The sequence below is a fragment of the Stegostoma tigrinum genome, chromosome 33 (genome assembly GCF_030684315.1).
Source record: "Stegostoma tigrinum isolate sSteTig4 chromosome 33, sSteTig4.hap1, whole genome shotgun sequence".
NCBI classification, from domain to species: domain Eukaryota; kingdom Metazoa; phylum Chordata; class Chondrichthyes; order Orectolobiformes; family Stegostomatidae; genus Stegostoma; species Stegostoma tigrinum.
In genome coordinates, this window is record NC_081386.1 from 790,229 (window position 1) to 815,071 (window position 24,843).

Genomic DNA, 24,843 nt, shown 5'->3' on the forward strand with positions numbered 1-24,843 from the left:
AGATGAGAGTGGTCCTAAAGGAAGAGTGCTAAATTTGGGGAAGGCCAACAATAGCAAAATTTGACAGGAGCTGGAGAATGTAGATTGGGACCAGTTGTTTGAGGGTAAATCCATATTTGATACGTGGGAGGCTTTTAAAGAGAGGTTGATTACAGTGCAGGACAGACATGTCCCTGTGAAAATGAGGGATAGAAAGGGCAAGATTAGGGAACCATGGATGACAGGTGAAATTGTGAGACTAGCAAAGAGGAAAAAGCAAGCATACATAAGGTCTAGGCGACTGAAAACAGACAAAACTTTGGATGAATATTGGGAAAGTAGGATCAATCTGATATGAGGAATTAAGAGGGCTAAAAAGGGTCATGAAATACCTTTAGCAAACAGGATTAAGGAAAATCCTTTTTACATACATAAGGAGCAATAGGGTAACTAGAGAAAGGGTTGGCCTACTCAAGGACAAGGGAAAGAAGTTATGCACGGAGTCAGAGAAAATGAATGAGATTCTTAATGAGTACTTTACATTTGTATTCACCGAAGAGAGGGACATGACGGATGTTGAGGTTAGGGATAGATGTTTGATTACTCTAGGTCAAGTTGGCATAAGGACGGGTGTAGTGTTGGGTATTCTAAAAGGCATTAGAGTGGACAAATCCCCAGGTCCGGATGGGATCTATCCCAGGTTGCTGAGGGAAACGAGAGAGGAAATAGCTTGGGCCTGAACAGATATCTTTGCAACATCCTTGAGCACAAGCAAGGTCCTGGAGGACTGGAGAATTCTAATGTCCCCTTTTTAAAGAAGGGTAGCAAGGAAAATCCAGGAAATTATAGACCGGTGAGCTTGACGTCAGTGGTGGGAAAGCTGCTGGAGAAGATACTAAGGTAAAGGATCTGTTCACATTTGGAAGAAAATGGGTTTATTAATGATAGGCAACATGGTTTTATGTAGGGAAGGTCATGTCTTACCAACTTGATAGAATTCTTTGAGGAAGTGACAAAGTTGATAGATGAGGGAAGGGCTGTAGATGTCATATACATGGACTTCAGTCAGGTGTCTGATAAGGTACCCCATGGTAGGCTAATGGAGAAAGTGAAGTCCCATGGGCTCCAGGCTGTACGAGATAGATGGATAGAGAACAGGCTAGGCAATGGGAGACAGAGAGTTGTAGTGGAATGGAGTTTCTCAAAATGGAGAAATGTTACCAGGTCCACAGGGATCCGTGTTAGGACCATTGTTGTTTGTGATTTATATAAATGATCTGGAGGAAGGTATAGATGGTCTGATTAGCAAGTTTGCAGATGATACTAAGATTGGTGGAGTAGCAGATAGTGAAGGGGACTGTCGGAGAATGCAGCAGAATATAAGTAGATTGGAGAGTTGGGCGAAGAAATGGCAGATGGAGTTCAATCCAGGCAAATGTGACGTGATGCATTTTGGAAGATCCAATTCAAAAGCGAACTATACAGTAAATGGAAAAGCCCTGGGGCAAACTGAAGCTCAGAGAGATCTGGGTGTTCAGGTCCATTGTACCCTGAAGGTGGCAATGCAGGTCGATAGAGTGGTCAAGAAGGCATACGGCATGCTTTCATTCATCGGACAGGGTATTGAGTACAAGAGTTGTCAGGTCATGTTACAGTTGTATGGGACTTTGGTTCAACCACATTTGGAATAGTAGGTACAGTTCTGGTCACCACATTACCAAAAGGACGTGGATGCTTCGGAGAGGGTGCAAAGGAGGCTCACTAGGATGTTGCCTGGTATGGAGGGCACTAGCTATGAAGGGAGGTTGAGTAGATTAGGATTACTTACATTAGAAAGAAGGAGGTTGAGGGGGGACCTGATTGATGTCCACAAAATCATGAGAGGTATAGCCAGGGTGGATAGCAAGAAGCTTTTTCCCCAGAGGTGGGGACTCAATTACTGGGGGTCGCAATTCAAGGTGAGAGGGGAAATGTTTTAGGGAGCTATGCGTGGAAAGTACTTTACGCAGAGGTGGTGGGTGCCTGGAACGTGTTGAGAGTGCAGGTGGTAGAAATGTCCTTTAAGATATATCTAGACAGATCCATGAATGGCAGGGAGCAGAGGGATACAGATCCTTGGAAAGTAGGTGACAGGTTTTGATAGACAATGTGGATCAGTGCAAGCTTGGAAGGCCGAAGGACCTGTTTCTGTGCTGTAATTTACTTTGTTCTTTGTTGTGCTGGGTCACTATGAAGTAACACTCTAAGCCCCTGCCTCTGCTGAATTAGTTTAAAATCCTCCCTACAGCTCTAGCAAACTCTCCCACAAGGATATTAGTCCCATTCTGGTTCAGGTGCAGACCGTCCCATTTGTCCTACCTTCCCCAGAAATGATACCAATGACCCAGAAATCTAAAATCCTCCTTCTGCACTGATTCTTGAGCCATACATTCGTCTGCTATATTCTCCTATTTCTGTGCTCGTTCGTATGTGGCACCATGAGTAATAGTGCGATAACAGCCTTCGAGGCCCTGCTTCTTAATACACTGCCTAAATCCCAGAAAATTTGATGCAAGACACCATCCCTCATTCTACCGATACTGTTGGTATCAAAGTGCACCACAATCTCTGTTTTCAGCTTTCAGGATGCCCTGCAACCACTCAGTGACATCCTAGACCCTGGCACCAGGGAGGCAATACTATCCGAGAGTCATGTCTACTACCATAGAAACATCTGTCTGTTCCCCTAACTTAGCACTTTCATTCCTGCTTCATGCTTCCTCCTGTCCTGTAAAATCAAGTTGCTTTTCATGCCAGAAGCCTGATTCACCACCCTCCTCATCTTCCAGAGTAGAAAACTGATTTGTGAGCACAACCCACAGGGGGCTCCTGCAATAATCACAGTCATAGAATACGGAGACACACTCTTCAGTCCAACCAGTCCACGCCGACCATGTTCCCAAACTAAACTATTCCCACCTGCCCGTGCTTAGCTCATATTCCTCCAAACCTTTCCTATTCATGAACTTATCCAAATGTCTTTTAAATACTATAACTGTACCTGCATCTAATTCATTCCACACATGAACCACTCTCTGTGTAAGAAAGTTGTCCATCATATCCTTTTTAAATCTTTCCCTTCTCACCTTAAAAATATGCTCCACAGTCTTGAACTCCCCCCATCCTAGGGAAATAATCCTTGTCATTCACCATATCTATACCCCTCGTGATTTTATAAAGCTCAAAACAGTCACCCCTCAAACTCCTACACTCCAGTCAAATACATCCCAGTCTTGCTAATCTGTTTTTATATCTCAGACTCTCCATTCCCAGCAACATTCTGGTAAATCTTTTCTGAACCCTCTCCAGTTTAGTAATTTCCTTCCTGTAGCAAGGTGATCAGAACAGAACACTGCACTTCAGAAGAGGCCTTACCAACATCTTGTACAACCTCAACATGATTTCTCAACTCCTATGCTCAAAGATCTGAGCAATTAAGACAGTGTGCTAAATGCTTTCTTAACTACCCTGTCTACCTATGACACAAAGTTCAAAGCATTATGTATCTGAACCTCTAGGTCTCTCTGTTCTACAACACTACCCAGGGTCCCACAATTAATTATATAATCCTGTCTTTGTGTTACCAAAGTGGAATACCTCACATTTATCCAAATTAAATTCCATCTGCCACTCTTCAGCCCATTGACCAAATTGATCAACATCAATTATACCATCAATTTTGGTGTCCTCTGCAAATTTACAAACTTAATATTTCCCATTTTCTCTTGGCTGCTGATCACCCATGCCCTTCTTTCCTCCAGTCCCTGCAGGTGCAGTGCTATCCTCATACCTCACATCCTTATGGATGTGCCACAGTGCTTCCAGCCACTGCTTAAGCTCCAAAATCTAGAACTCATGTTTCTTCAGTTGGGACCATACATGGTCATTGTGGACAAAAGTATGGTCTGTGACTCCCCATATGTGATAGCACACACATTTCTCTCAGCTGTTCTCACCTGCCATGGTTTAAACTTCGATAGTTTTTACTCCTAAATAATTTCACACATTTTTTAAAAAAAAACCTGCAGTTTAGGGAGAGTGGTCATGTGTAGTTCTATTACCAGCCAATTAGCTCACTGCTTACCTGTGACAACACTGTTTTTGCCCCTAATTCAGACTGAGTGAAATAAAGACTTTTAGACAGCGCGGTGGTTCAGTGGTTAGCACTGCTGCCTCACAGTGCCAGGGACCTGGGTTTGATTCCAGCCTTTTGGGGACTGTCTGTGTGAAGTTTGTACATTCTTCCTGTGTCTGCATGGGTTTCCTCCCACAATCCAAAGATGTGCAGGCTTGGTGGATTGGCCATGCTAAATTGTCCATTGTAGGGCTTCCACAATGTAGGGATTCTATGAATTTATCTACTCTGTGCTCCACACACCTACCCCATAGGATTCTGCTCCCTAGTAAGTTAGTTCAAGTCCTCAAATTGTATTTTTATATCCCCACTACTCCATGCTCCTCCCTCATACATTCTGAAGCTATTTTGGCTCCCTGGTAAGTACAATATAGACGGTCTGGTAAATAGAGTTCAATATGGATAAATCTGAAGTGATTCCTTTGGGAAGGCAAACAAGGCAAGGGAATATGTGATGAACTGTAGGACCCTGCACGAACACCCATGTCGTGACACGATGGATCAGTGGTTAGCACTGCTGCTTCACAGTGCCAGGACCTGGGTTCAATTCTAGCCTCAGGTGACTGTCTGTGTGGAATTTCTCCCCCTGTCTGCATAGGTTTCCTCCGGGTGCTCCAGTTTCCTCCCACAGTCCAAAGATGTGCAGGTTAGGTGGATTGGCCATGCTAGATTGCCCATTGTGTCTAGGGTGAGAAATGTAGGGATAAGGCCTGGGTGGGATGCTCTTCGGAGCGTCAGTGTGGACTTGACGGGCCAAATGGCCTGCTTCCACACTGTAGGGATTCTGTGATTCCTAAAGGTATCAGCACAGGTGGATAAAATGGTTAAGATACTTGCTTTTAGTAGTCAAGGCATAAAGCTTAGGAGCAGGGAGGTTATATTGGAACTGTATAAAATATTGGAAAATATGGCATGCAGTTCTAGACTCACATTATATGAGATGATCTGTGATTGCACTGGACGGGGGCAGAGATTTGCCAGAATGTTGCTTGCACTGGAGAGTTTTAGCACTGACGAGAGATTGGACAGATTGTGATAACAAGGTGTAGAGCTGGATGAACACAGCAGACCAAGCAGCATCAAAGGAGCGGGAAGGCTGATGTTTCGGGCTCTAGGCCATCCAGCTCTACACTTTGTTATCTCAGATTCTCCAGCATCTACAGTTCCTACTATCTCAGTATATCTTACCTAAGATAAGGAGCCCAAACTGCTCACAGTATTTCAGCTGTAGTATGACTAGTGTCTTGTACAGTTTTAGCAAAACCTCCCTTCTGTTTATATTAAAGGGAATTGAATATTAAGGCAAACATTCCATCCACTTTCCCTAATGCATGCTGAATTTGGATTCTAGCATTTTGTAATTCATGGACAAGGACTTCCAAATCCCTTTGTCCTGTAGCTTTCTGTAGTCTTTCTCCACTCAAATAATATTCAACTCTCTTATTTTTACTATCAAAAGAGCATAACCTTACATTTCTCCAAAGTATATTCCATCTGCCAAGATGCAGATTGCAATGTGAAATTATAATGTTGTGGCAGTGATATAGAACAGCACGATGAAAGGCAAGAATGGGCGTTAAATATTCCTGGGTATAAACTGTTCAAGAAAGATAGAACAGAAAGGAGGAAGGGTAGGAATATTGGTTAAGGAGTGCATTGGAGTTTTGGAGAAGGAAAATGCCTCAGCAGACTCAAGGACAGAGTTAACTTTGTAGCTGGTGTAACAGAATAAAGAGTGTCCAATTACATTACTCAGTGTAGTCTATTAGCACTAACTAGCGGAAAGGATGTAAAAACAAATCTGCAGGGAAATTACAGAGTAATGCCAACATTATCGAGTGTTTGTAATGGGGGGGGGGTCTTCAAATACCCACATATTGACTGGGATATTGATAACCGAAGGGGCAGCGAGGGTCACTAGTTCATCACCTGTTTTTGGTAGAGTCAGGAGTTCATCAACCGTATTTGGGAGAGTGTTTTACAGCAGTATGTGTCCAGTCCAACAAGGAATGATGCATTGTTGGGCCTGGTCCTTGGAAGTGAAGTGGGCCAAGTGGAGTGAAGTGTCGCAGGAGAAATTTAGGAGATCATAATCTTTATACATGAGGTTCAGGATGGCACTGGAGAATAAAATACAACAATCCAGAGTGAGAAAAAGCAATTGACAGAGAGCTAGCTTTAATAGGGCAAGAACACAGCCGAGTAAGATTTTGATTGGAATAAGATGCTGGAAGATAAAAACAGAATTAAACAATGGATCACCTTCAAAGAACAGATGGTTTGGTTACAGTCAAGGTATTTTCCCTTGAATGAAAAAAGCATGACAAACAAATCCAGAGTCTGTGGATAACAAAGGAGGCAAAAATTAATATTAGAAGATAAGGTGTGCTCATGACAGGTGTTAGACAGAAAACACAACTGAGAATCGACAGGAATACCAAAGATTTGGTGGGTGGTGAGGAAGGTGACAAAACAAACAAGAAAATACGTGGAACTATGAGAAAAAACTAGCAGCTAACATAAAGAGAAATCCCAAAGACTTCTATTACATAAAAAAAATTAAAACAGTTAAGGGAGAATAAGAGGTGATCGAGGCAGATGGTATGGCAGAGGTGGTAAATAAATATTTCACATTATCTTTACAAAAGAGAGCGATGCTCCAGATCATGATGAGAAAGAAGGAATAAGTCTTGGATAGATTGTCAGCATTTTAAAGTTTACTAAGCACCAGGAGTGAATGAGATACACTCAAGGAAGAAATTGCAAGGGCACTGTCCATAATCTTTCCTGGACTTAGGGAGATACCAGAACACTGGAGAATTGTGACCATCCTATCTTTTGCAATCTTGTTGTAAGGATAATCCCAGCAATGACAGACCAGTTAGTTTAACTTACGTGGCAGGGGACATTTCTAGAAGCAATTATTCAGGATAGATTTAGTAATCACATGGAAAGAGGTGGATTGGTTAATGAAGAATGTGGGTGTCACCGGCAAAGTCACCACTTATTGCTCATTTCCCAATTAACTGAGGGCAGTTAGGAGTAAACCACATTGTTGTGGATCTTGAGTCACATGTAGGCTAAACCAGGTAAGGACAGCAGTTTCGTTAAGGTCCCTAAAGGACATTAGAACATAGAACATAGAAAAGTACAGCACAGTACAGGGCCTTCAGCCCACGATGTTGTGCCGTGGAATAATCCTAATCCAAAAATAAAATAAACTAACCTACATACCCCTCAATTCACTGCTGTCCATGTGCATGTCTAGCAGTCGCTTAAATGTCACTAATGACTCTGCTTCCACGACTACTACTGGCAAAGTGTTCCATGCGTTCACAACTCTCTGGGTGAAGACATTAGTGAACTAACAATCAGCAATCATTTCATGGTCATCATTAGACTTTTAATTCCAGATATTTTCATGGAGTTCAAACTCCATCACATGCAAGATGATGCCATCCCTATGGCAGGATTTGAACACAGGTCCCTAGAGCAATATGTGGATCTTTGGACGAATAGTGTAGCAATCCTGCTATGTCATGACCATCCCTTGTTTAAGTAGCTTGCTGGCGATCTTTGCAGAGGTAACAGAAAGGGTATATGAGGGTTGACATGGAAGCCGTTTGATACAATGCCACACAACAGCCTTGTGAGGAAAGTTACATATCATCACATAGAAAGGTCAGCAGCTACATCGATACAAAATTGACTGAGTGATAGGAAACAGACAGCAACAATCAATGGATTTTTTTTGGGCTGGAGGAAGCTTTATAGTGGAGCTCCCTCTTGGTCAGAATTGGAATCATTGCTTTTCCTGATATATATTAATGATCTGGAAGTTGTTGTACAGGGGAACATTTCAAAATTGATGGATGACATGAAATTTCAAAGAAATTGATTCAAAAAAAATCCCCAACTGAGAAGGATAACAGTACCACCAAACAGGTATTGACAAATTAATGGAGTTGTTGGATAGGTCGCAGATGAGGTTCAAATGAGGAGTGTGAGGTGATATATTTTGGTCAGAAAAACATTGAAAGACAATATAAAAAAGGGGGCAGAAGTCTAAAAGGATTGCAGGAGCAGAGAGACCCGGGTGAATATGTGCACAGATAACAAGATGGTAGGACAGGTGGAGAGAGCAGCTAATAAAGCATACAGTCTCCTCGGTTTTATTAATACAGGCATAGAGCACAACAGCAGGGAGATGATGCTGAACTTGTAAAAGACATCTTTTCAACCTCAGTTTTTGTACAATTGTAGGTTCCACATTACAGAAAAATCTGAATACATTGGAGAGAGTGCAGAAAGGCTCCAGGAGTAGGAATATGAGGAAGTTGGACTGTTCTCATTAGAAGTTGACAGGAGGTTTGATAGAGGCTTTCAAAAATCATAATAGGTTGGAGAGAGTGAATAAAGTGAAGTTGTCCCCACTGATAAAAGAAAAAAGAATGATATTTATAGATAGAAATGGTGATGTTCGAATGAAGCAAGGAAGCTGTAACAAAGAAGCTTTCTCCTATTGAGAGTAGTTCGGGCACGGAATTTACTGCCTGAAGCTTTTCTCACTGCCTTCAAAGTGCCTTTAATTGGTTTGGTTCTATCTCTCCCTTTTACCATGTGTTAGTGTACGCCCTTAGAGTGGATGTTGAATCGGATGAGCTTGTGTCCAATAGGCTAGATATACTCAGCCACATTTACAATGCCCTGAGTGGTAAACACAGGTGAAGTTTTGTGTGGTTCCTAGCACCATCCTTTCCCATTTCAAGGAGGGGCTAGCTGTACTCTCACCATGCCTTTTTCCTGGGGCCTAATGCGTTCAGCAAGAGAGTGCAGTTCCTGAGGCTACCTGGCCTGGCACTCCATTAGAGGCACCACTTTGTCCAGAGGCCAACAGTTGGTTCAGTAAACTGAATCATCATGCCTTAGACAAGGAGCAAGGTTGAGAAGGGAGGACCTCCATGTGGCTAGTGCAGGAACTGAACTTGTGTCACTGGCATCACAGTGTATTGCAAATCAGCAAACCAGCCATCCAGCCAACTGAGCTAACTACCCTCACAAGGAAATCCATTGTTGAGACCTATACTTAAAATGTGGAATTGACTCCACAGTGTCACCTGGCTCTAGCTGCACCAGATAAAGAAAATGGGAGTTCTAAAAAACAATCCTGCAGCCTGAAAAAGGAGCTTCTTAAAAAAGAAAGCCTAACATAAACAGCAAACAGTGTCCCTTAAAAGGAAAATCTGAGTTTAAATAATTTCAACACTGAATTGAACTGCATTTCCTGGAATTGTTATATAACTTCTGGTGATTTTTTAAAAATCAGACTTTACGTGAAACCTGTGATTGTCAATATTCAGTCACGTTTGATCATTTCACCACTGCCAAAAACAGTAACCAGTAAGAGAAATTAGCAATTTCTTTTACAGGCTTCAAACAACGTCATTTTGAGACATAGGGAATCTATACTTCTGATAAGGAATTTATTGCTGTCAATTAGCAGGATAAATCCAATCTGGCAAATTACCATATCATCAGTCTACTCTCGATCAACAGTAAATCTCATACCTACACTCTCTCTCAAGCAAGTGCGCGCACACACACGCACACTCTTACACGCACACACATAAAACTATGGGGTGAGTCATTTCATCCAAGGTGTTTATTTATTTGCAGTTACATTCTATTTTGTTTAAGAAACACATAATATGTAGTCACAGTCAGTCAGTGTGGCATTTCAAAAATTTCTGCTTTGAGAATAAAACCAACTTGATTCCAGGTTAAAACTGAAACAGATTCTGAACAAGCCCTCACAGCGACAATTCAGTATCTAATCTGAGATGTCACCTTTAGTATACTCAATTACTCTGCCTGTTTGAAGTTTGGCAAGTTAGGCAGACACCGAATAAACCTTTAATTATCTCAGGGCAGTGACTTGAAACAGATTCTGGAATTTGCAATTTAATCAATCGAAACTTGCATCTCCGTTCTAACAGAGTTTTCCATATCCTGCTACAAATTCTAGAATGCAGGAATGTATGAATGATTAAAGATTCGACAGGATGCAGTCAAGCATTTGAGATTTGTTCACTCTACTCACACCAGTTGTATAATCCTTTGATATCTCTGCCCATAAACATTGTCAGTGCGCTCTCCTCTTACGACACCTAACGAAGGTGCCATGCTTGGAAAGTTATGATTTCAAATAAACCTGTTGGACTATAACCTGGTGTCATACAGTTGAAGAAGGCAGCTCACCATCACCTTCTCATGGATTCTATGTCTGGCCCCTTTCTGCTCACTACTGTTCACATCTACATTGTTGGAGGAACAGTCTGTCAAGGGACTACAACAGCAGTAGCCAGAGTGGTGGCAGAACAGAAGGTCAAAGTGCAAGCAAGCAGTTATAATCAGGGACTCTACAATCAGGGGCACAGATAGGTGTTTCTATGGCCACAAATGAGGCTCGAGAATGGTGTGTCACCTCCGTGGTGCCAGAGGCAAGGGCGTATCTGAGCAGACACAAGGTATTCTGAAAGGGGAGGGTGAGCAGCCAATGGTTGTGATCCATATTGGAACTAACGACATGGCCAGGAAGGGGGGTGATGTCCTATGAAAGGAATTTAGGGAGTTAGGCAGAAAGTTAAAAAGCAAGAACCTCTAGAGTTGTAATCTTGGGATGACTCCCATGCTACAACACAAGTGAGGCCAGAAATAGGAAGCCAATACAGTTAAATATGTTGCTGAGGAGCTGGTGTAGGAGTAAGGGATTCAGATACCTGGATCATTAGGATCTCTTCCAAGGCAGGTGTAACTCGTTTAAGAAAAATAGGCTGCACCCAAACTGGAGGGGCACCAATATACCCTGTGGAGAGATTTGTTGTGCCACTTGGGAAGGTTTAAGCTCGAATGGCAAGGGGTGGGAAGCAGAGGAGCGGGTCAGCGTGTGAGGAGAAGGAAGAGGTTAATAGGCTGAACAATCAGAGCCAGTTTAATGAACAAGGTGGAACTATAAAAAGCATACTGAGTGAGACAGGATGGAGAAATACTAGGAAAATGCTGAAGGACAGAATAGAGCATACAGCCAAAATTATAGTGCTTTATACAAATGCACAGAATATAGGAAACAAATTAAATCAGCTGCATGCACACATTCAAATTGTAAACTATCTTGCTGTTTCATAGAAACATGGCTGCAGAATGGTCGTGACTGAGAACTAAACACACCCGGTTATAATGTTTGCAAGAGGGATTGAGGAAATAGCAGAGGAATAGAATAGCATTCCTGATTAGAAACAGAATCAATTATATGGTAAGGCAGGGTGTAATGAGGGAAAAGTTCCCAGTGGAGATCTTGTGGGTGGAACTGAGAAACCATAAAGGGACTTAAGCAACAAAAGATATGATATATAGAGCACCTAGTAGCAGCTTGGAAATGCTGGATTGTATAAATGCTGAATTTGTTTTCCCTTTATTCGTTCACAGGATGAGGGCGTTGCTGGCTAGGCTGCATTTATTGCCCATCCTTGGAGGGAAGTTAAGAGTCAAACACGTTGCTGCGGGTCTGGAGTCACATATCGAAAAGACCAGGTAAAGATGGCAGTTACCTTCCCTAAAAGTCATAAGTGAACTAGATGGGTTTTTCCTGACAATTGACAATGGATTTATGGTGATCATTAGATTCTTAATTCCAGATATTTATCAAATTCATATTCCACCATCTGCCATGGCAAGATTCAAACCTGGGTCCCCAGAACATTATCTGGGCCTCAGGATTAACAATCCAGCGATAACATCATTAGGCCATCACCTTCCGTGGCAAACTACATAACGAAGGCTGAATAGTATTAATGGGGGATTTTAATCTTGACATAGACTGGGAGAGACAAACGTGCACCTGCTGGAAATTGTGAATTTCTCGATTGTATCCAGGATAGATTCCTATGGCAATATGTCTTGGATATGACAAGGAGACAAGCAATATTGGATCTCGTAATGAGCAATGAACCTGATTTAAATAGTGAATTATTTGTCTGTGAGTGTTTGTCAAATAATGAACATAATATGATCGAGTTTTGTGTAGTGTTTCTAAGAGCTAAGCAAGATCAGAAACTAGAATTTTGTATTTAAGTAAGACAGACTTCAATGGGATGATGCGGAAACTGTCCACAGTAACCTGGGAAGCTCTGCTAACAAGTAAAACAACCAAGGATTAGTGAAGGTGTTCAAAGAAACATTGAATGCTATTCAGAAGCAATTTTTACCCATGAGACAAAAAAGCCGTACCTCAAAAAACACTGCTGCGGACATCTAAGGAGGTAAGGGTTAGCATAAAATTAACAGAAAAGGCTTATAAAAATACAAAGGACAATACAGCTCTGACAGAAAGGGACAAATTCAAGAACCAACAAAGGGCCAGAAAACAGCTTATAAGAGCAGCTAAAAGAATTATGAAAGGAAACTTGTAAGGGACATAAAACACAGTAAGAGGAGATTTTATAGTTATATAAAGGGTAAGTGCATTATTGGCCCACTGAAGCTGAGACTGGGGATATTGTCAGTGACCATGGGAAAATGGTAGACATGTTGAACAATTATTTTGCTTTAGTATTCACAGCACAAAAGGATGAGTGCTTGATGTAAGTTTTAAATAAATTAAGAGAGGATCAGGGACAGGATCTAAATAAAATTAGCTGAAGTAAATAATTAATAGTGGAGAAATTAATGAAACTGAAGAGTGACAAATGCCCTGGACCTGATGGTTTCCAACCATACGTATTAAAGAAGGTAGCAGAGCAAATTGCCTATGCCCTAACCACTATCTTTCAGAATTCCTTGGAGTTGTACCTCTTGCTACGAAATATGCTCATGTCAATCTGCTCTTTAAGAAGAGTGACAGAAGGAAACCAGGGAATCATATACCAGATAGCCTAACACTTGTGGTGGGGCAATTGTTGGAGTCTATAATCAAAGATAGGTTAACAGATCACCTTGAAAATTTTCAGATAATCGTGTAGAATCAGCATGGATTCATGAAGGGTAAGTCATGTCTAACAAAACTCAAGAGTTTTTTGAAGAAGTGGCAAAGGTAGTGGACACAGGTCAATGGATATTGTTTGTATGGACTTCAAAAGATTTTTCACGAAGTTCCACACAAGAGACTATTAGCTAAGGTGGAAGCCCACTGAATTGAGGTCAAATTACTGACAGGAGTACAAAATTGACTGAGCGGCAGGAAACTGAGAGTTAGAATAATGGGTATGTATTCAAATTGCCAGGACATGACTTACAGTGTCCTTCAGAGATCTGTGTTTGGGCTTTAATTATTCACAATATACATTAACAACTTGGATAATTGTATAAAAAGTCAGATTTCCAAATTTGCTTATGGTACAAAATTGGGCAACATTTTAGACAGTGTTGACGACAGCACAGGATATCGATAGATTAGGTGATAGAATGGACAAAGCCGTGGCAGATAGATTATAATATAAAGCAACTGAGAGGTTATCCATTTGGACTGATAGATGAGGGTATACTTTAGAAGGCACAAAGTTAAATTCAGTGGGTGTTCAACATGATTTGGGGGATCAGGTATGTAGCCCTTTAAACTGATTTGAACAGATGCAGCAAATAGTCAATAAGGCTAATGGGATGCTGGCCATCATATCTAAAGGACTGGAATATAGAAATGCAAACATTACATTACAGTTGTACAAAACTCTAGTTGGACCCCACTTAGGGTGGTGCAAGCAGACCTAGGCAACAAATGCCAGGAAGGATATTTTGGCCCTGGAGAGAGTTCAACACAGGTTTACAAGGATGATACCTGGACTTTGGGGTTATGAGGAAAGATTCAACTTTGTTCTTTAGAATTTGTAAGGTTAAGGGGTAATCTGATGAAGGTTTTCAAGGTATTAACAGGGCAGGACAGGATGGATGAAGATAAAGTATTTCTACTGGTTGAAGATTCTAGAACTAGGGCACAGTCTATGAATTAGTGCCCGACCATTCTGGAGAATGTTAGAAAAAGCTTTGACATGTAAAGAGCAGTGGAGGTTTGGAACTCCCTTCCTCAAATGGCAGTTGATGCCAATTCAATTCTTAAATTTACATTTGAGACAGACAAAGTTTTATTAAGCAAGGTTATCAACGGATATCTACGCAAGGCAGGCATATGGAGTTACGCCACAGATGAGTCATGCTTGTACTGAATGGCAGAATAGGCTTGATTGCCTGAATGGCCTACTGCTGTTCCTATGTTCCTAACTAGAGTCACAGAGTCATACAACACGGAAACAGACCCTTCGTTCCAACCAGCCTATGCCAACCATAATCACAAACTAAACTAGTTCCACCTGTCTGTGCTTGGCATGTATCTCTCCAAATATTTCTTTCATGTACTTATCTGAATGTTTTATGAATGTTGTAACTGTACCTGCACCCACCACTTCCTCTGGCAGCTCATTCCACACATGAACCATTTTCTGGGTAAAAGAAATTGCTCCCCATGTCTTTTTTAAATCTCTCTCCTCTCACCTTAAAAATATGTCCCTAGTCTTGAAATCCCCCACCCTCAGGAAAGGACAGCTGTCATTAACCTTATCTATACCCCTCATGATTTTATAAATCTGTATAAGGTCACCTCTCAACCTCCTATGCTCCAGTGAGAAAAGCTCCAGCATACGCATTTAGTCATAATAACTCCCTCAAACTCTCCATTCCCAGAATTTCCTGGTAAATCTCTCTAGCTTAATATCTTTCTTAAAACAGGGCAACTAGAACTAGACATTTCTCAGAAGTACTCCAGAACAGTCCTCAGCAACATCCTGTGCAACTTCAATGTAACGTCCCAACTCCTATACTCAAAAGTCTGAGCAATGAATGGAAGCATGCTAAATATCTTCTTCGATCTACCCGATCGATACATGATGCAAACTTCGAAGAATTATGTACCTGGCACTTTAAGTGTCTCTGTTCTATAACACTACCCAAGGCCCTACTGTTAAGTGCATAAGTCCTGCCCTTGTTTGTTTTACGAAAATGCAATATTTTGCATTTATCCAAATTAAGAGTCATGGAGTCACATAGCACGAAAACAGACCTTTCGGCCCAACTCGTCCATGCCAGCCAAGTTTCCCAAACTAAACTAGTCATGCTTGCCTGCCTTTGGCTCATACTCCTCTAAACCTTTCCTGTTTGTGTCATAATATCTTTTAGATTTTGCAGCTGTCTTGCATCTACCACTTCCAGTGGCAGTTCATTCCACATACAAACCATCCTTTGTGTAAAAGAGTTTCCCCTCAGATCCCTTTTAAATATTTTTCCTTTCACCTTAAAACTATTTTGAACTCCCCTACTCAAGGGAAAAGACCTTTCTGTCCACCTTCGTCTGCGCCTGTCATGTTTTACAAACATCTATAAAGGTCACCCCTCGAACTTCTATTGAAAACTCCACAGACAGCAGTATCCTATCACCAAATCACCCTTTATTTACATGTGGAGAGTCCTTGACATTGATCCAGCTCCCTCAGAGCCAGCTTTTAAGGGTGTATAGGATGTCTGATACCCCTGTTCTTATCTGTCAGACACAGCTCCCTGATTGTACCTGATTAACAGCCCCAATCAGGGAAGTCATATTCAATGAGTCCACTGGCTTACCTCGTTACAGTTACTTACCTCGTTACTACCTAGGTTCCAGAGAAAGTCCCAACCTACCTAGCCTCTAATTATAACTGAAACCCTTCAGTCCCAGACAACATCCTTTGTAAACATCTATTAAGCCCTTCCCAATTTAACAATATCCTTCCTATAGCAAGACAACCAGAACTGTACACTGTACTCCAAAAGAGTACTCACCAATGCTCTACAGAACCTCAACTGCACCTCCCTATACTCTATGATCTGAGTAATGAAGGTAAGTGTGCTAAATACTTTCTTAACCACCCTGTCTACCTGTACGGCAACTTTCAAAGAACTATTTTCCTGAACCCCTAGGTCTCTCTATTGAGCAACAATCCCCAGGGCCCTACAGTTAACTGTGTAAGTCTTGCCTTGTTTTATCAAAATGCAAAACCTCACATTTTTCCAAATTAAACTCCATCTGCCAGCCCTCAGCCCATGGATCAAATAGATCAAGCTCCTTTTGTAATCTTAGATAACCTTCACTGTCTGCTTTACCACCACGTTTGGTGTCATCACCAAATATACTAACCATGTCTCCTAGAATCCATCCAAATTGTTTATATAACTAACAAACAACAGCAGACCCAACACTGATCCATGCTAGTTACAGGCGTCCAGTCCAAAAAACAACCCTCCACCACCACTATTTCTATTCTATCCAAAAGCCAATTTCGTATCCAACTAGCAAGCTCTCCCTGAATTCCACGTGATCTAACTTTACTAACTATGCTGAACTTTGTCCAAGGCTTAACTAAAGTCCATATAAGCAATGCAACCACTCTGCCCTCATCTATCTTTTTGGCCATATCCTCAAAAATCTTAATCAAGTTTGTGAGACTCGATTTTCCATGCATAAAGCCATTCTGACTATCCCTAATCAGTCATTGACTCTTCAAATGCATGTAAATCCTACCTCTCAGAATCCCCTCCAATGACTTTTTTTTCTGGAGAAGGGTGCAGGCCCGAAATGTCAGTTTTCCTGCTCCTTTGATCCTGCCTGGCCTGCTATGTTCCTCCAGCTCCACACCTTGTTATCGTAGACTCCAGCATCAGCAGTTCCTACTATCTCTGAGTGAGTTACTACCCACCACTATTGTCAGACTCACCCCAGTCTACAATTACCAGCCTTCTCTTTTCAGCCTTTCTTAAATAAAGGCACAACATCAGCCAGTGGCTATAGATGATACAACTAGGGATTGGGAATAAACACTGGCCAGCCAAGAATGCATGCCCCACGAATGAATGAATGAATAGATAAATAAATACAAAAATAATTACCTGCCAGGTCTCTTCTGCCTATTCCCACTAGGCCTTCATATAGCCCTTTAATTGGGTTTTCTCCTGAGATGATCACACTGGGCAGCCAATTCAGCAACATTCTGTGCCCATGCTCCTTGTAACTTTTAGCACCTGTTGATTAGAAGAATGTAAATACCTTTAAATATTACACACAGACATAAAGGTTTGGCAGCACGGTGTTTCAGTGATTAGCACTGCTGCCTTGGGCGACTGTCTATGTGGAGTTAGCCCATGTCTGAATGGGTTTCCTCCAGGTGCTCTGATTTCCTCCCACAGTACAGGTTAGGTGATTGGCCATGTTAAATTGCCCATATTGTCAAGGGATGTGCAGGACAAATCATCTTGAATGTTTATGATGTTGTAGGCATCACAGAGACGTGGTTGCAGGGGGTTCAGGACTGGCAGTTAAACATCCAAGGATTTACAACTTATCAAAAAGATAGGAAGGTGGGCAGAGGGGGCGGGGTTGCCCTGTTAGTTAAGAATGAAATTAAATCTATGGCGCTGAATGACATAAGGTCAGATGATGTGGAGTCTGTGTAGGTGGAGATGAGGAACTACAAAGGCAAAAAAACCATAATGGGAGTTATGTACAGACCTGCTAACAATGATCAGGACCAGGGGTGCAAGATGCACTGGGAAGTAGAAAGGGCATGTCAGAAAGGCAAGGTCACGGTGATCATTGGGGACTTCAATATGCAGGTAGACTGGGTGAATAATGTTGCTGGTGGATCCAAAGAAAGGAAATTCATGGAATGTTTACAGGATGGCTTTTTGGAACAGCTTGTGATGGAGCCCACAAGGGAGCAGGCTATTCTGGACTTAGTGCTATGTAATGAGCCAGACTCTATAAATGATCTTAAAGTAAGGGAACACTTAGGAGGCAGCGATCATAATATGGTAGAGTTCAGTCTGCAGTTTGAAAGAGAGAAGGTAAATGGGGTGTAATGGTGTTACAGTTAAATAAGTGTAATTACAGAGGCGTGAGAGAGGAACTGACAAAAACTGACATTACAGAGGTTTACCCAAAGAAAAGAAAGATTATCTGGGCGGGGGGGGGGGGGGTGCGGTGGAGGAGAAGGAGGATTAGACAGCCAAGGCTGACAAAGGGTATCAGGAAATGTATCAAAGAAAAAGAGACTGCGTATAAAGTGGCCAAGAAATCAGAAATCAGAAGATTACGAAGGCTACAAAAACAGAGGATAACAAGAGAAAAATAAGGAAGGAGCGGGTCGAATATGAAGGTAGGCTAGCCAGTAATATTATAAATGATAGTAAAAGTTTCTTTCAATACATAAGAAACAAACAAGAGGCAATAGTAGGCATTTGGCTGCTCGAAACTGATGCTGGAAGGCTAGTGATGGCAGACAAAGAAATAGCTGAACAACTTAATAAGTAAGTACTTTGCGTCAGTCTTCACAGTGGAAGACATGAGTAGTATCCCAACAATTAAGGAGAGTCAGGGAGCAGAGTTGACTATGGTAGGCATTACAAAAGAGAAAGTGCTAGAAAAGCTAAAAGATCTAAAAAAATTGATAAATCTCCTGGCCTCGATGGGCTACATCCTCGAGTTCCGAGTGAGGTGGCTGAGGAAATAGCGGAGGCGTTGGTTGTGATCTTTCAAAAGTCACTGGAGTCAGGGAAAGTCCCAGATGACTGGAAAATTGCTGTTGTAGCCCCCTTGTTTAAGAAAGGATCAAGACAAAAGGTGGAAAATTATAGGCTGATTCGCCTAACCTCGGTTGTTGGTAAAATTCTAGAATTCTTAATGAATCCATCATTAAGAATGAGATTTCTAAATTCTTGGACGTGCAGGGTCGGATTAGAATAAGTCAGCATGGATTTAGTAAGGGGGGGTTGTGCCTGACAAACCTGTTAGAATTCGAAGAGGTAACAAGTAGGTTAGACCAGGGAAACCCAGTAGATGTTATCTATCTGGACTTCCAAAAGACCTTTGATAAAGTGCCTCAACGGGAGGCTGCTGAGTAAGGTGAGGGCCCATGGTCTTCGAGGTGAGCTACTGGCATGGATTGAGGATTGGCTGTCTGACAGAAGGCAGAGAGTTGGGATAAAAGGCTCTTTTCGAAATGGCAACCAGTGACAAGTGTTGTCCCGCAGAGTTCAGTGTTGGGGCTGCAGCTGTTCACCTTATATATTAATGATCTGGATGAAGGGATTGGGGGCATTCTGGCGAAATTTGCCGATGATACAAAGTTAGGTGGACAGGCAGTTAGTACTGAGGAGGTGGGGAGGCTGCAGAAAGATTTAGACAGTTTAGGAGAGTGGTCCAGGAAATGTCTGATGAAATTCAATATGAGCAAATACAAGGTCTTGCACTTTGGAGAGAAGAATACAGGCATGGACTATTTTCTAAACGGTGAGAAAATTCATAAAGCCGAAGTACAAATCAATCAGGGAGTGCTAGTCCAGGATTCTCTTAGGATAAATTGCAGGTTGAGTCTGTGATTAAGAAAATATTGTCACTTATCTCAAGAGGGTTGGAATAATAAAGCAGTGATGTGCTTCTGAGACTTTATAAAGCTCTAGTTAGGCCCCATTTAGAATACTGTGTCCAATTTTGGGCCCCACAACTCAGGAAGGACATACTGGCACTGGAGCATGTCCAGCAGAGATTCACACGGATGATCCCTGGAATTGTAGGCCTAATGTGCGATGAACGGTTGAGGATCCTGGGATTGTATTCCTTAGAGTTTAGAAGGTTGAGGGGAGATCTAATAGAAACATATAAGATAATGCATGGCTTAGAAAGGGTGGACACTGGGAAGTTGTTTCCATTAGGCGGGGAGACTAGGACCTGTGGGCACAGCCTTAGAATTAGAGGGGGTAAATTTAGAATGGAAATGAGGAGGCATTTCTTCAGCCAGAGAGTGGTAAGCCTGTGGAATTCATTGCCACAGACCGCAGTGGAGCCTAGGACGTTAAATGTCTTCAATGCAGAGATTGATAATTCCTTGCAAGATCAAGAAATTAAGGGCTACGGGGAGTGTGCGGGTAAGTGGAGTTGAAATGCCCATCAGCCATGATTTCATGGTGGAGTGGACTCGATCGGCCGAATGGCCTTACTTCCACTCCTATGTCTTATGGTCTTATAGGACAGGTGAATTAACCAGGGGAAATTCAGGGTTACAGGAAGAGGGTGGGGGATTGGGGTTGGGTCAGGATGGGATGATCTTCGGAGGGTCAGTGTAGACTTGATGGGCCAAATGGCCTGCTTACGCACAGTAGTGATTCTGTGATTAGAATAACAAAATTACTTGTCCACAAACAATAGAATCTAATGCCTCACACATACATTATCTTAGGAAATAAATTAGGAAATTAGAGAGCGTGAGATAGAGCAAAATATTATTACGAGTGAGTGGCGGAGCAAGAGATTTGTCAACTATTAAGGGACAGGAACTGCTTTGGAGAAAGCACCAAGAACTACTATCTAGAGAATTAGAAGCTCCGCTGGATACAGCAAAGCACTGTGATAGAATGACTTGCTATAGACAGGGCAAGGAGTTGCTACAGAGAGCAAGAAGCTGCCATAGGACAACAAAGAGTTGCTAGAGAGAGCAAGAAGCTGCTATGGGAGAGGTAAGGAGGAACTGCCAGAGAGAGGGAAAACTAGCTTCTTTGAATATTACATATAGGCATAAAGATTAAAACTCAAATTACAGAACAAGGAGCTGCTACAGACAGATGGAGAGAATAAGGAGCTATGACAGACGATAAAGCTGCTAAAGATAATAAGGATCTGTCATGGAGAGTGCACCCAAGAACTTCTACATAAACAGAGAATGAAGAGCTGCCACAGAGAGAGAAATCAAGGCGCTGTTATGAAGAGAAGGGAGGAGGAGCTGCTCTCAAGAGAATGAGAAGTTAAAGAGAGAGAGAATGATGAGCTGTTGTAGACAGAGTAAACAGCTGCAATAGAGAGAGAATGAGAAACTAATATACTGAGTGAAGATATGTGAGAGAAAAAATACAGAGCTGCTATAGACAGGGAGAATGAGGTGCTGCTATGGCGAGAAAATGAGGATTGACTATAGTGAAAGGGCGAGCTGCTGTTATGGAGTGATGAGGTTGCTGCTGCATAGAGTGAGAACAAAGAGCTGCTAAAGAGATAGAGAATGAGGAGCTTTATAGAGAGAGAGGACAATTAGGGAGGGTGAGGGCAAGGACACACTAAAGAAAGAGAGACCTGGAGTTGCTATACAGTGAAAATATGGAACTGCTATCAAGAGAGTGAGCAGCTACCTTAGAAAGAGTGAGAAGCTACTACAGAGTAGCTGTCATACATACACAGAGAGTCAGAAAGAGAGAGTGGGCGCTGTAGAGGTAGAGAGTTAAAGTTGCCATAAAGAGAAAGAGTGCAAGGAGCTGCAGAAGAGAATGAGGAGCTGCTATGGAGTGGGAGAGGAAATGAGCAGCTGCAATAGGGACAGTGTGTGAGGAATTTGACTTTCATTGGCAGGGGAATTGAGTATAAGAGCCCTGAGGTTATGCTGCAGCTCTATAAAACTCTGGTTAGACCACACTTGGAATATTGTACACAGTTCTGGTCACCTCATAACAGGAAAGATGTGGAAGCTTTAGACTGTGCAGAGGAGGTTTACCAGGATGCTGCCCGGGGCTGGAGGACAGATCTTATGAGGAAAGGTTGAGGGACCTAAGGCTTTTTTCATTGGAGCAAAGGATGAGAGGTGACTTGGTAAACATTTACAAGATGATGAGAGGCATGGATAGTCAGAGACTTTTTCCCAGTGCGGAAATGACTGTTACGAGCAGGCATAATTTTAAGGCGATTGGAGGACAGTATGGAGGAGACATCAAAGATAGGTACTTCGCAAAGAGAGTGGTGGACATGTGGAATGCGCTGCCGGCAGTGGTAGTGGAGTGAGATACTTTAGAGACTTTTAAATGGCTCGGATAGACATATGGAGGATAGTGAAATGTAGGGTATACAGGGTAGATTGACCTTAGTAGGATGATAGGTCGGCACAAAATCGTGGGCAGAAGGGCCTGTACTGTGCTGGTCTGTTCTATGTTCTAATTGCTACAGATGGAATGAGCACTTCTCTTGAGGGAGCTGCAACAGAGAAAATAAGGGTCTCATAGTTCAGTGTTAATGTCCCCACCTTTCAGTAAGAAGGCCTGGATTCAAGTGACAGAGGTGTGTAATAATATCTCTGAACGGGTTGAGTAGAAAATATGTGGAGAGAAAGTAAGGTGTTGCTACAGAGATGGTGAGAATGAGGAATTGCCAAGACAGGAAGAGTGAGGTGTGATTACAGAGAGAGACACAGCAAGGAGTTGCAATAAAGAGAGAGAATGAGGAGAGTTACTAAACAGAGACAGAACAAGAAGTTGTTATAAAGAGGGAAGCAATATTTGCTGTAAACAGTGCAAAGAGCTGCTCAAGAGCACAAGGAAGTGAGGAGCTGTCATAGAGAGAGGAACAAGGAGTGGCCATCAAGAGAGATTAGGAGCTGTTATAAACAGAGAGAGAGGGAGATATAGAGGAGCTGCTATAGAAAGTGAGAAACTAATATTGAGAAAGAACAACTTTGCTTTCGACGGACAGAACGAGGAGCTACTCTGTGAGACGGATGGGATTAGAATAAAGTCATTGGAGTCTACAGCACAGAAAAAGTTCCATCGTTTAAGGTGGCACAGTGGCTCAGTGGTTAGCACTGCTGCCTCACAGCACCAGGGACCCAGGTTTGATTCCATCCTTGGGTGACTGTCTTCGTGGGTTTCCTCCCACAGTCCAAAGATGTGCAGGTCAGGTGGATTGGCCACATTAAATTGTCCATAGTGCCCAGGGATCTTTAGGTTAGGACAGTTAAAGATGGGAGATCAGAGGTAGGGAAATGGGTCTGAGTTGGATGCTTTTCGGAAGGGCTGTGTGGACTTGCTGGGTTAAATGGATTCTAAATCTGCACCAGTCAAAAACAAGTGCCTAACTATTCTAAAACAAAAACAGAAGTTGCTTGAAAAGCTCAGCAGGTCTGGCAGCATCTGTGGAGAGAAATCAGAGTTGTTTCAGGTCAAGTGACCCTTTCTCCTAACTATTCTAATTCTAGTCCTGAAGTTGGCCCATTTTCTTGAATGTCTTTACAACACGTGAACATCTGAACATTCTTTAAATGTAATGAGTTGATTCTGGTTCTACCACCCTTTCAGGCAGCGAGTTCCAGATTCTAACCATCCTCTGGGTGGAAAGGTCTTTCCTCACATTTCATATAAACCTTCTTCCCCTTACTTTAAGTCTATTCCCCCTCTCTGCTCCAGCAGTCATTGATCCCTCCACCAAAGGGAAGCGTTTCTTCCAGTCTATCCTTTTCATAATTTTGTACATGTCCCTCAAGTATCCTCTGCTCCAAGAAAAATAACCTCAATCTATCTAGTCTCTCTTCAGAACTAAAACTCTCCAGTCCATGCAAGATCCTGGCAAATCTCTTCTGTACCCTGTCCAATGAAATCACATCCCTCCTATAATTACAGCCTGTGCTACATGCTAATGAAACTAGGAATAGAAAGACAATACAGATAAAAGCCTGGGTAAAGAGCTGGTGTAGAAGAAAGGGCTTCAGATATCTAGATCATTGGGATCTCTTCCAGGGCAGGAGGGTCGTTTAAAAGGAAGGTGGGTGGCACTTAAACTGGTGGGGCAACAATATTCTTGCAGTGAGATTTGCTAGTGCCACTCAGGTGGATTTAAACTAGTGTGGCAGGAGGATGGGAATCAGAGCAGTACGTCAGCCTATGGAATAATTGAGGAGAAGGCAGAGGTTAAGTCAAGCAAATCTAACAGGAAAAACAGGGAGGGCAGGTTAACGAACACAGCAGGACTGGCAGTCTTGTGTATTTATTTTAATGTAAGGAGTAAGGCAGATGAGTTTATAACACAGATGAGTTTATAACAAGATTAGTACACGGAATTACGATGCTGGACGTTTCTTCAGAGATGGTGGAGGGGAAAGGGAGCTGGGAAATAAATAGAGAGGAGACTGGGGAAGGTAGGTGGGATGGTGATAAATGAGTGCAGGTAGGCAGTGGTGGGGATTGGTCAGTGAAGTGGGAAGAGCGGATAGATGGGAGAGCAGACAGACAGGTCAAGGAGGCAGGGATGGGAGGGAGGTAAGTAGGAGAGAAGACAGACAGGTCAAGGAGGGGGGGATGAGAGGGACTGGGGAAGGTAAGTGAGATGGCGATAGGTGAGTGCCGGCAGGCAGTGGTGGGGATTGGTCAGTGAGGTGGGAGGAGAGAATAGGTGGGAGAGCAGATGGACAGGTCAAGGAGGCAGGGATGAGAGGGAGGTTTGTCATGGGATGAGGCCAGGCATGGGGAGATTTTGAAACTAAAGTCCACATTGAGAGAATTGGCTAAGGTGGAGGTGCTGCTTCTCCAGTTTCTGGGTGGCTTCGTTGTGACACTGGAGGCGGCCCAGGATGGACAAGTCATCCAGGGAGTGCGAGAGGGAGCTGAAGTGGTTCGCGACCAGAGGTATTGTCGTTTGTCACGAACCGAGCGCAGGTGCTTGACAAAGCGGTCTCTGAGCCTCCATTTAGTCTCACCGACGTACAGGAGGCCACATCGGGAGCAACGGACGCAATAGACCACATTAGCGGATGTGCAGGTGAACATCTGTCTGATGTGGAAAGTTTCTTTGGGTCCTTGGATAGGGGTGGGGGGGG

General features: G+C 42.6%; 1 protein-coding gene across 2 annotated transcripts in view; it reads right to left on the reverse strand.

The window, feature by feature from the left end:
- ankdd1a (ankyrin repeat and death domain containing 1A) overlaps window positions 1-24,843 on the reverse strand; it is a 189,664-nt gene that overhangs the window by 12,804 nt on the left and 152,017 nt on the right. For both annotated transcript variants that reach the window (XM_059639229.1, XM_048563010.2), the window contains one exon: window positions 17,117-17,248. In XM_059639229.1, the coding sequence (XP_059495212.1) occupies window positions 17,117-17,248 (132 nt within the window). The remainder of the gene's footprint in view (window positions 1-17,116; window positions 17,249-24,843) is intronic.